This window comes from Heterodontus francisci, chromosome 2 (assembly GCF_036365525.1).
Source record: "Heterodontus francisci isolate sHetFra1 chromosome 2, sHetFra1.hap1, whole genome shotgun sequence".
NCBI lineage: Eukaryota > Metazoa > Chordata > Chondrichthyes > Heterodontiformes > Heterodontidae > Heterodontus > Heterodontus francisci.
The window spans coordinates 194,005,215-194,017,343 of record NC_090372.1 but is presented as its reverse complement, the minus strand read 5'-3'; the positions used below and the strand labels follow the sequence as shown (position 1 = coordinate 194,017,343).

Here is a 12,129-nt window from a genome sequence, read left to right as displayed (position 1 = left end):
AATAGTATTTTCTACCTGGCATCTGTCATAAGCACACCTCTTCTTAATCTTCGTCTCTACCTCTTTTGTCATGCAGGAAGCTCTGGATTGGTTTGCCCTACTTTTCCCCTTCGAGCGAACATACCTTGACTGTGCCCAAATGATCTCTTCTTTGAAGGTAGCCCATTGTTCACTGGTTTTCCTGCCAGTTTTTGACTCCAATTTATTCACCCCAGCTCCATTCTTATCCCGCTTCAGTTGGCTTTCCCCAGTTAATTATTCTTACCCTGGATTGCTCTTTGTCCTTTTCTATAGTCAGCCTAACTCTTATGATACAATGATCACTATCCCCTAAATGCTGTCCTAAGGATACTTGATCCACTTGGCCCACCTCATTTCCAAGAACCAGATCTAGTACTGCCTCCTTTCTCGTTGGACTAGCAATATACTGTTGTTGAAAATTTTGTTGAACGCACTCGAGGAACTCTTGCCCCTCACTGCCCTTTACACTACCATTATCCCAGTCTATGTATGGATAATTGAAGTCCCCCATTATAACTACCCTATAGTTTTTGCACCTCTCTGTAATTTTCTTACAAATGTGTTCCCCACGTCCTTCCCACTAGCTGGTGGCTTGGAGACAACACCGAGTAATGCAACTGCACCTTTTTTGTTCCTAAACTCTAGCCAAATTGATTCTATCCTCGACCCCTCTGGGTCATCCTTTTTCTCCAGCACTACAATGTTCTCCTTAGTCAATACCGCCACCCCTCCCCCTTTTTTTCCTTTTTCTATCTTTCTTGAACATCTTGTATCCAGGAATATTTAACACTCAGTCCTGCCCTTCTTTGAGCCAGGTCTCTGTAATGGCCACATCATATTTCCACATGATTTCCAATCTGAGCCTGTAGCTCACCAGTCTTATTAACCACACTCCATGCATTCACATACATGAACATTAACCCCGATTCAGACTTTATTCCTTTCTCCCTTACTCTGATCCCACTTAAGTTACTATTCCCTAATCCCTAACGCCCCCAGTATTTTGTGCTCCTTGGTATTCCTCTCTGATACTTGCTCCTAGTTCCCACAGCCCTAACAAGTTACCAGTTTTGCTTTGCTCCAATCTGAGCTCCCTCACAGGTTCCCAGGCCCCTGAAAATTTAGTTTAAACCCTCCCCAGGGTGGAAGAGGTTGCGGGTTTGGAGGGTGCTATCAGATGAGGGGTGGTGAGTTGCTGCAGTGCATCTTGTACATGCTGCTGCCACTGGGCTTCGGTGGTGGAGGGAGTGAATGTTTAAAGTGATGGATGGGGTGCCGATCAAGCGAGCTGCTTTGTCCTGGATGGTGTCAAGCTTCTTGAATGCTGTTGGAGCCGCACTCATCCAGGCAAGTGGAGAGCATTCCATCACACTCCTGATTTGAGCCTTGTAGATGATGGACAGGCTTTGAGGAGTCAGATGGGTTACTTGCCACAGAAATCCAAGGGCTGGATTTTGCAGTCCCGCCACTGGGAGTTGCGACGGGTGTACAAAATGGCAGTCAGCATGCATGGGCGGTGCGCCGCCACTTTCTTGAGGCCAGGCAGCTTATTAACATGTGCAAGGCACCCCCCCACCCCCCCAATCATGTGGCAGGGGCAGCCTCAGTGATGCCATGAACGGCACTGTTTTTGCACAGGCGCTGATGCCATTTTTAAAGGGCTGCCAGCCCTGTGAAGAAACTGCACTGTTGCCCCCATTCTCCCCCCAATTACACCAAAAATATATATTTACCCTGTCGCCTCCCCCCACCTACACTAGCAATGCAGAGTTGACCCTTTCTCCTCACAACTATACAAAGTGCACCCCTTTCCCCCACCCCACCACTCCACTAAAAATGCTGAGTTCAGCCCCCCACTACACTACAGATTCAGAGCTCCCCCCTCCCCACCGCGGTGGCCCCAGCTTTCCCTGGATGGGAAAGTGAAGGCATGAGTCCCGTCCATCACACTGAAGATCCAGAACTGCAGGCAAGATCGCTGTGGATTAGATTTTAATTAATACAAACAGCTAATTTAAATATGTAAAGTCGGGTCCCATCGCAGAGCGGTGGAGGGTCCACCAAGTAGCTTCCCCACCACCGGGAAGATCGGGCCCAGCAACCCCGATGTTGGGTTCCATGGCGGGCCGCTGCTGCTCCAATCTTCCTGCCCCCCACAACCATGGAACCCGACGTGAGGAGAACAACATCCAGACCCCAGTCTCTGACCCGCTCTTGTAATCAAAGAATACTACTATCTAGAAACCTCAGGTTGAGACTTGCTTCTAGAATACAACTCAAATCAAGGATTAAACATTTTTTTTATTCATTTGTGGCAAGTGGGCATCTCTGGCTAGGGCAGCATTTATTGCCTATCCCTAATTGCCCTTGAACTAAGTGGATTGCTAGGGCATTTCAAGAGTCAATCACATTGCTGGAGTCACATGTAGGTAAGGATGGACATTAGTAAACCAGATGGGTTTTTACAACAATCGACAATGGTTTCATGGTCATCATTAGACTAGCTTTTTAATTCCACATTTATTAATTGAATTCAAATTTCACCATCTGCTGTAATGGGATTCGAACCCATGTTCCCAGAGCATTAGCCTAGGCACTGGATTACTAGTCCAGTGACATTATCATTATGTCACCGCCTCCTCTGTCTAAATAGATATGTCTATGCAACTCATTGATGAGGCCACACTCAGAACATTTACAAGAAAAGTGCATTTCTTTCAGAATTTATTGCAAATAATTTACTTCTAAATTAATTTTCATTTTAAATAATGTAGTTTACATACCTTATTCTGAAAATGAATTGTCAGTCGACAATGTAGGCTGAAGGCCTTCAGAGCTGTATTCACACCTATATTATGAAGCACCATTTCTGAAGTGCTCAGGAAGGATGTTAGGAGCTCCTAGAAGACAAATCAACTCAAGGACTATACTCAAGAGTTAAACAAATAAGTGGTTCCTACTTATAGGATACAATCAAGAACTAAAAGGAATTAATTATAATTAACCCTAGTTTTATTAAACAAATTTGCAAGTTGAAATGTTGCAGATCAACATTTAAAAACAAGTGCAATAGGATACAGCATCTATATTTCTCAGATCATTATCAGCCAAGCACAGCTGGAAAACCTACTGTGCTTTGCTCTGGATTGCATGGAGGTCAGCAACTAAGAAGTTCTGCATACATGTCCTATGGTGCATTTGTAGACTCCATTCAGTTTCTGGCCCCATGCTAGCTAATGTTCTAAGCATCTTTCCTGCAAGTGTATTTAAATTTTACCAATCAAGTTTCTGCCCCGTCACAACACTGAAAGAGTCATAATAAAAGTTATAAATGACATCGTTCATGACTGTGACCATGGTGTATTATCCCTCCTCATCCTCTCTGCAGACTTTGACACCTTCAACCACACCATCCTCCTCCAACGCCTTTCCTTTATTATCCCATTCAGTGGGATTACTCTTAACTATCTGATCGTAGCCAGAATACCTCCAGCAATGGCTTCTCTTCCTGCTCCAGCGCCATTACGTTTAAAGTTCCCCAATGGTCCTTGGCCTTCTCTCTTACCCATCTACATGCAGCAAACATGGGGTCAGATCCACATATATACTAACAAAACCTAGCTTTACCTATCCATCATCTCTCTCAACCTCTCCAACTAACTGTATGGTCAGGCCACTTGTCCAATATCTCGTTGTGGATGAGCCAAAGGCTCCTAAAGTGTAAAATTGAGAAATCTGAAACCATCATCTTCAGTCACCACCACAAACTCCATACCCTTGCCATTGATTCCATACCTTTCCCTGACCACCGCCTCAGACTGAACTAGACTGTTCACAATCTTGCCATCCTATTCAACCCCAAGCTGAGCTTTTGACCCATAACACTCCTACTCCTACCTCAGCCCATCTGTTACTGAAACCCTTGATCATGCTTTTATTACCTGCACACTCAACTATTTCAATGCTCTCCTGGCCTGCCTCCCATCCTCCTCACTCCGTAAACTTTAAATTCATCCAAAACTCTGCCACACTTATTCTATTCCATACCATCCTGCTCAACTATCATCCCAGTCGTTGCAAATCTGCTGTGGTTTCCGGTCCTCCAACACCTCCAATTTAAAATCACATTCCTTTATAGAAAACCTTTCATGGCTTCACCCCCTTCCCGAACTCGGTCACCTCCACCAGTTCTACAACACCTCCCAGCCCGCCCAAAAAACTTGAATTCCTCTGATTCTCGCCTTTTGTGCAACCCCGCTCCCTTCACATCATTAGCAGTTGCGCCCACGGCTATCCGGCATCAACGTAATGGAATTCATTCCCTAAACTCCCCTGCAACCACAACCACCTTTAAGGCCCTCCATAAAACCCTTCTCTTCGACCAAACATTTGGTAACCACCACGACCCCAATAACTTTTTCTTTATCGGTGTCTATTTTTGTCTGCTTCACCTTTGTGATGTGCCTTGGGACTTTTCATGTATGTTAAAGGTGCTATACGAACACAAGTGTTATTGTGCCTTTGCTCAATGGGTGACTAACCTTTAATGTTGGAGTTTGGGCAAGAACAGTTCTTTTATTTTTATTTGTTCGAGGATTATAAAGCTACTTTTCAAAAGTCCCAGTAAGTCTAATGGTCCATAATGTGTTATAAAAAAAAACTCATATTCCTCTACAAATAGACCAACTATGCCAATCTATATATGCAGCTGATGACAAATGCTGCAGAGATACATCAGTGGAGTATGTCCATTTGACAAAAAGATCAGATGTACTATAAATTATATGACCAGAGATAGATAAATATTACTGCTCCTGTAGTATTCCTACATAGCATACCAAATAGTTCGGTATTGAACAACCAACAAAAACACTTTTTACATTACCTTGATTGCTCCTAAGGCCTTTAGGAGCTGGTTCAGCTTTTTCTGTGGCGAATTTAAAAAGCATTCCCGACTCATGATATTAGTCAGTATGTATTCTAAAAAATGTAATGCCAGCTCTAATTTGGGTGGTACCATTTCCTGGATTTGTACTCTACGCTGTGGGACCTTTTCGTTCTAAAAGAAAATGGACAGAAAAGATACGTTTGCACCAAGTTCTTCTGAATGATCTCTCAATTCATTCATTTCAATTTTAAGATGATCATAATTTTGTAACTTTTGCATGCTATAGATGGTAGTGGAGCTCACTTGTCACTTCTTAAAAGTTAAAAAGATGTGATATTATTTATACCACTAATTACAATGAAACTCTACCTGCCATTGGGGGAAAAAAAAAGAACCTTTTTGTATCTAATGCTTGCTACATCAGTCAATGCAAGCGTTCCTAGTTCCTTTTAAGTATGTTAGATTCCCAATTTTAGGTACAAAGTGATTCCTGACAACGCAGCCGGCAACAGACATCATCCAGCTGCGCCAAGGTGCGCACATGCGCAGATGGTCTCCTGCTCTCTGCGCGTGCGCTGCATTCCGACTTGCCAGGACTGGTTAGCGCATGCGCCGATGACATCATCACGTGACGTGTGCATCTTCGGGCAACGCACCTGGTCGGCCTCTGCGCATGCGCTTTACATGAACAGCAATGCAACGCTAACAGGTTTTCACCCCAGCGTTTTAGGTATGGTCTTCATTCTTTGAAAGTTTAGTCTCCAGATTTGAACATGGAGTGCAATGGGGATAGAAGAGGGGTAGAATATCAACTGGATTGCTGTCCCTTTAGCAAAATCACGACATTTTACTGCCATGTGGGCAGGTGATCATCCCACCACATTTAATATTCATCAGGTCTCATTCTGAAACGAACGCCTAGTTCTTTACAACCTTCAATGCAGCACAAATTAAACTAGCAGCAGATGATCAGGAGAAACAAGCAGAGGCTAGATAATGTCTTAAGTGTTGATTATTTGATTCCAAAACTTGGGTGGTATGTTTGCACTACAAGTTTAGTGTTGTTGCAATGCAGAAACTGCTCTGCCTATCAAGCCTGTCTCCAGATTCAGGTTGCATTCACAGACTCATTTGAACTGACATTTAGTTGCATTAACTATCCAGTAAAATTATCAGATTATTCTGCATTTTCCAAAATTCTCTTAAAGATCGAATTACACAAGATCACAGTTACAATTTCATGATTTCTCACGTTAAGAGAAACAACCTGCAACTAAATTTCTTCTACTGCATGAAGCAATTGTGACAACCAAGGCTGGAGAATCGCAGTTAATTCAGTCCTGCTACTCCACAGATCACAGCATATCAATAAATTTCCCCACCTAGCCAAACTAGACACTCTATCTCTCCCCCAGCATAAAGCACACCAAATCAGGTTTCTTTAAACAACAACATTAACTATTTAGTAGAAAAGAAATAAGAAGTCTTAACTACTAATGAGATAAATCTATATAAAATATGAAAAGTTCCTTAGTCCTCCTGCACACACACATACATTTAAAAAAAACTGGTTAACCAGGAAAATGTATTTTCTTAGGAATAGAAGGAATAATAAAAATAAATCAGTTTGTGATGTTCTGGTCGGACATCTTCGGTTGGGTGAAGTGGTCCAGAGTCGAATAGTTGGATGTCACTCTAAGTCTCACCAGGCAAGATTGATGAACAGTCTTTGATGGGTAGACATTCAAGGCAATTCGACTACAGCAGACGTCACATAGGTCTTTCAGCCGGGGTGTAGCAACAGGTCTGCTCAGGAATCACAGCATAAACACAGTAGTAGAAGCTTTCTTCAGGTTCCAGGATTTCTCAAGACACAGGAGGCAATAGAAATCTGCCACTTTTCAAATGCAGGATTTCTTTTCAAAAGATACAAGTCTTCTTTACAGAGAGAGGTCTTTTTCTCTAGTCTCCAGGCAGGTAAGGTCTAAGTTTCAAATGCATGCTCTTTGTTCAACTCACAGATTTTTAAAAATCCAAAGTGAAAGCAAAAAGTCTTCCTGAGCTGATCACATGACCAGACAGAGAGTCTTCCCCTGTCACTCATAGTGTTGTTCTTAGGAGATCAGAACCCCTTGCTGCTTCCTTGAAACTGCTTGCTTTTCCTCCTCTTCTTTACAAAGTCAACATCCAAAAATTCCAGCTATGAGCAGGTGTACAAGTCCACTGAAAATCCATTTTCCCCCCCAGTTTTTTTAAAACCCACCGAATTCTAATATTTTAGTACAAAAATAAAACCGTTTCTAACACAATTAAAATCATAAATGAATCTCTAACCTTCTGGGGAAGTCCCTCTGACAGCCAATCAGTGATCAGCTCGAGCACATGTCCAACTTTCCCCCACTGACACAGGCAATCTATCAATGAGGAATACTTATTTTCATCAGCTCCTTCATCCAAATTTCTCAGCTTTGAGAGGACCCCACAACTGCAAGATATGATAAAACAACGATCAGAAAGCCAAAAGGATAAAACAGTAAAATGCAATTTCTTTTCCTTTTTTTCTTGAAAAAGTCAAATCTTTAAATTAGCTAAAATCAAAGGCTGAATATTGAAGAGTTTCCATCTTTATGTAATCATACATTAATTTCAAGCATCATGTATCCACAAACTAAGCAATAGTAAAATGTTTCCACAAAATATGGGTTTTAACAGTTCCAACACTGTTGATAGTGAAAGGATCAACTTTTGGTTCATAATTCCATAAATGCTGAAATGTTAAATGGTAAAAAAGTTCATTGCTCATTTGGCAAGCCCAATATCCCAAATACTTTGCAACACATCAAGTCTCAGTTTATAGGAAGCGTATGCTTATATATGGATGGTGACTTTTAAAAATATATTTGTGCTCGGGTTGGGGGCAATGCATTGAATTATAGAATCCACAGCACAGCAACAGGCCATTCATACCAACTCCAATCACAAACTGGCTAAGGTTGATTGAGTAAATAGACTAAAATTTATGGCAGTAAATAAATAGGGGGAAACATTAAAAGAAACAATTCAAAATGTTCAACAAAAATGCATTCCACTGAAAATCAAAAACCCAGCGAGAAAGATCCATCGTGGTTTACTAAGGAGGTTAAGGATAAGAAAAAGCTTACAATGTTGCAAATAATAGTAGTAAGTCTGAGGATTGGATATGTTTTAGAAACCAGCAGAGGGTCACCAAAAAGACAATAAAGGGAAAAAACAGTGCATGTGTTTTGCGCCCCATTACTTACAATAATTAAAACTTGAGTCTTTAAATTATTCATCAATAATCTTGGATTAAAGGATTCAAAACATCCTGAGCCAAATAGGAACATAGGAACAGGACACTCAGCCCCTTGAGCCTGCTCCGCCATTCAATTAGACCATGGCTAAGCTGTATCTTAACTCAATTCACCTGCATTAGCTCCATATCTCATGATACCCTTACCTAAAAAAAAAACTCAGACATGAAAGCTCCAATTATTCCAGCATCTATAAACTTTTTTTGGTGGGCGCAAAATTCCAGAGTTGCCCCACCCCCGCCTCACTTGCTTATAACCGTTGACATTTCTAATATTTGCTAGTTCCGAAGAAGGGTCACTGACCCGAAACGTTAACTCTGCTTCTCTTTCCACAGATGCTGCCAGACCTGCTGAGTAGTTCCAGCATTTCTTGTTTTATTCCAGAATTCTACTACCTTTGCAAGAAAAAGCGCTTCCTGATTTCCGTCCTAAATGGCCTAGATCTCAATGCAACATTATATATGTGTCCTCATTCCTGCTTTCCCCAAAACAAATAGTTTCTCTGTATTGATCCTATCAAAGCCTTGTAACATTTTAAACACATTAAATAAAGTAATTACCTAAACTACTTTAAATGTCTGAAAATATGTTTAATTCTTTAACACAATCTTTGGAGTATATTGCGGCATGTATTTGATCATTGGATGAATATCACCTGTACAAGTATTGCTTTCAACAGAAGCCTTAACCGTTCACAGGATAAATTTTATGGGTCACCTAGAGACAGGAACAGAGGCTGGGGGATCCCATAAAATTGCATGGGAAGGTGGGAGGTGGAGTGCCCGTTGCCTACCTGACACCTTCTGATTTAGTCCAGGGCAGGGAAGGCAGAGGATGGCCTCTTCCTACCTCCATCACAATTTAATGGAAAATGGAAGGGTCTGCCGTCACGAGGAGATGCCACCAGGTTAAGCCTGGTGGCCTTCTAATGGGGATGGCAGGGTCTCTCCTTTGGGGGAAATCCAGGGACCCGGAGGTCCACCCCATCCCGACGGCAATGGCCGCCCCCAGTGAAAGGCCCCCTCCCTCTCACGCTGTCACATGTGTGAATGGCCCTGGCAATCCCGACCCCACACACCTGTCCCAGGGTCTTCACCGCTCTTCTCTGCAGGGCCTCCTGCAGCACCGGCAGTGGCCAACATTCCTGGTAGTGCTGCCGCTACTTCAAAGCTCTGGTCTTCCGATTGGTCAGCAGCTCTAGCGGTGGGAGCTTGATCCTTAAAAGGACGGCATCCCCGACGGCGGGCAGTTAATTGGTTGCCTGTTACTAAATAGCACTAGGGGTCTAGAGGGCCCAGGCAGGGCCTCTCCCTGCCTTCCGGCCCATCACCAGGACTCCCGTTACCGGAATTGTTTTGTGACTTAATATACAAAAATGTGGCTCAATTTGCTTCCATCACTAACAATTTACTTCAATCAGTTACCATTCATAAGGTGCAAATTACAAAAAAACCACAACTCTGTTTCCATCCCTCCTCTACTGGCTCACAAAGTTTTACAATAACTTTTTTAAAAAAAATTCTCAGTTTCATGGTACATACAATTTCCTGGTCAATAATGGGAATGTTAATCAGTAAACACAGAAGCTATTTTGCTGCAACGATCCAATTTTACACAAAACATAAATGTACCTGAAAGTGGGAACAGCTGTTGCAGGCATGAAGGAAGCCAAAATTACTAAGGGAACAGTACACCGGTCATCCTATAGAAATACAAAGCACAGTTACATACAATTGGTCCTCTGAATGGTATAAAATTTAAGTGTAGATATTTTTCCCTGTTAAAATTGTCCCCACTCTAAAAGCCATCACATGTAGACAACAGCTAAAACCAAAAATTGGAGTTCATTCTCAGCACAAGTTTAAAACTATTTTAAATACTGTGAATTAAAAACTTTTACCGTAAAGGTTTTAAAATATTCAGGCAGCACAGTTGCAAATTTGGCAATTGTGTAGTTTTTAGCTTCTTCATTTTCATTCAGCGCCTTGTGGATGCTCTTCCATAAAATAACAGTAATTTCCAGTAAGCTGGCCATTGTGGCACCATCACTTACAGACAACACACTATCCAGTACCTGTGGGGAAGAACAATTGGTTTTCAAGCTTTCAATTAAGTATATCCAAGTTCCTCCCTCCAAATTTCTTCATCATCTTAATAACAATGCTGCTTTTGTAAAACATCCAGTGCCAAAGCTGCTGGTTGTCCCCACAAAAATTAGGAAAACAGCAAACCATATTTGGTAGATAACGTCAGGAGAATACGGGTGGTAGCATTAACATCAGCTTATAATAAACAAATTAAGATATGAAACAGACTGTTCTTTATATCTAGGACAAGTCACTGATAAAATCACAACTCTATAAACATCACATAAATATACAAAACATGATTTGTTTTAAGCTTGCACTGAAGTACATTATATATTAAAACACCTGTGTCTTTAGTTTTAAACAAAGACCAACTGTTTAAACTCATCCTTAATATTTAACATCTAAAAATATTTATTCTTTGAAATGAAAAAAGAAACGCTGTTTAACTATGGTGATCTAAAAGTTTTAGGCTGCAGTTATAATACACTACGTAGGTAATGTAGGTACAAATTATGAAGCACACTGGTTAAGGTGTTCCAGTACAATTTTTTTAAAACCGGTAGGACAGCAGCGGCAGTAGCAACCCCAGTTACTGATAGTAGCCAAGTCACCAGGAATAAATTGTAAGCAAATTTATCATATTTAGAGAAGGAGAAAGTCTAGAAAGGACAGCAGACACATGGGAACACCACTTCCTGCAAGATCCCCTCAAGGTCTCACACCATCCTGCCTTGGAACCATCACCGTTCCTTCACTGTCGATGGATCAAATTCCTGGACCTCCCTTCCTACAGCATTGTGGGCGTACCTACACCACATGAACTGCAGCGGTTCAGTAGGCAGCTCACCATCAGGTTCTCAAGGGCAATTAGGGATAGGCAATAAATGTTGGCCTCATCAGCGACACCCACAACCCAGAACAAATTTAAAAAAATTGGAGAGCAGGTTTCTCAAACCTATTAGTCAATTCTCATTGTGGGTAACTGGAGAAAACAGACTAATTCAAAATGAGACGCAAACCTTTTCTTTTGCATGAGCTTTGATTTCAAACAAACTATTAGCTTAAGGTGCTTAAGATGCTTTCTTTCAGTAATACAAATGCAGATCGAAGAATTTTGTTTTGCTGTTTCACCTTTCAGACATCGGTTAATGCCAAGTTTACTCCAATGATTACATGAGGTTGTTTTCATTTGGATGTCTTTCAGGCAAAAACAAATTTCAAATTAGGAGCTGCAAAAAAGTAATTAATTTTCCTTCTTCTTCCCCAAACATTTGCTATTAAAGGGAGAAAATCATGGGTGTAATTTCAATGTTATTTTAATATGCAATACCAAAGCCTAGTGTGAAGAAAGATAATCCACCTCCAATTAGTCATGGAAAACATAAAAGTGAATATAGAAAACAATGCTATCTTTTAAAAATTGTACACAAGTTTAAAAGGGCAAGGATATATTGCACTTACGCTGCTATTTTCCATTTGATATTCATTATCACCACCATTGTCTTCATTTTGCACTGCCCTCTGAATACAAGCATTTAAGCATCGGCGAATCACAAGCATCAATTTAGCTATTAATGACAAAAGAAAATACAGTTATGCAGCAAGGAACAATATCTAGCACCAGTTACACAGTGTTAGCCCACATTTTGCTGTCAATGGTGAATGATTGTACTTGCCTATAACCTCAAAGAAAGCTGCACACAAAGATCTAGTGACCTCTGTAGCGTGAACTTCACCTTTCCAAAATATTCATTCTGCTGCCAATTATAGGGGATCTCTGGTGTCCAGCGACAGTGAT

At 41.3% G+C, this 12,129-nt stretch overlaps 1 protein-coding gene across 6 annotated transcripts in view; it reads right to left on the bottom strand.

Moving 5' to 3' along the window:
* The window catches only part of ncapg2 (non-SMC condensin II complex, subunit G2), a 159,137-nt gene that overhangs the window by 61,990 nt on the left and 85,018 nt on the right, over positions 1 to 12,129 (bottom strand). For all 6 annotated transcript variants that reach the window (XR_010969404.1, XM_068015001.1, XM_068014998.1 and 3 more), the window contains exons 15-20: positions 11,793 to 11,899; positions 10,142 to 10,315; positions 9,873 to 9,943; positions 7,244 to 7,394; positions 4,907 to 5,080; positions 2,805 to 2,921 (exon numbers count right to left, since the gene is read on the bottom strand). Coding sequence is in view for 5 of the 6 variants with exons in the window: in XM_068015001.1 (XP_067871102.1) it covers positions 2,805 to 2,921; positions 4,907 to 5,080; positions 7,244 to 7,394; positions 9,873 to 9,943; positions 10,142 to 10,315; positions 11,793 to 11,899 (794 nt within the window). In the remaining variant the exon portion in view is untranslated. The remainder of the gene's footprint in view (positions 1 to 2,804; positions 2,922 to 4,906; positions 5,081 to 7,243; positions 7,395 to 9,872; positions 9,944 to 10,141; positions 10,316 to 11,792; positions 11,900 to 12,129) is intronic.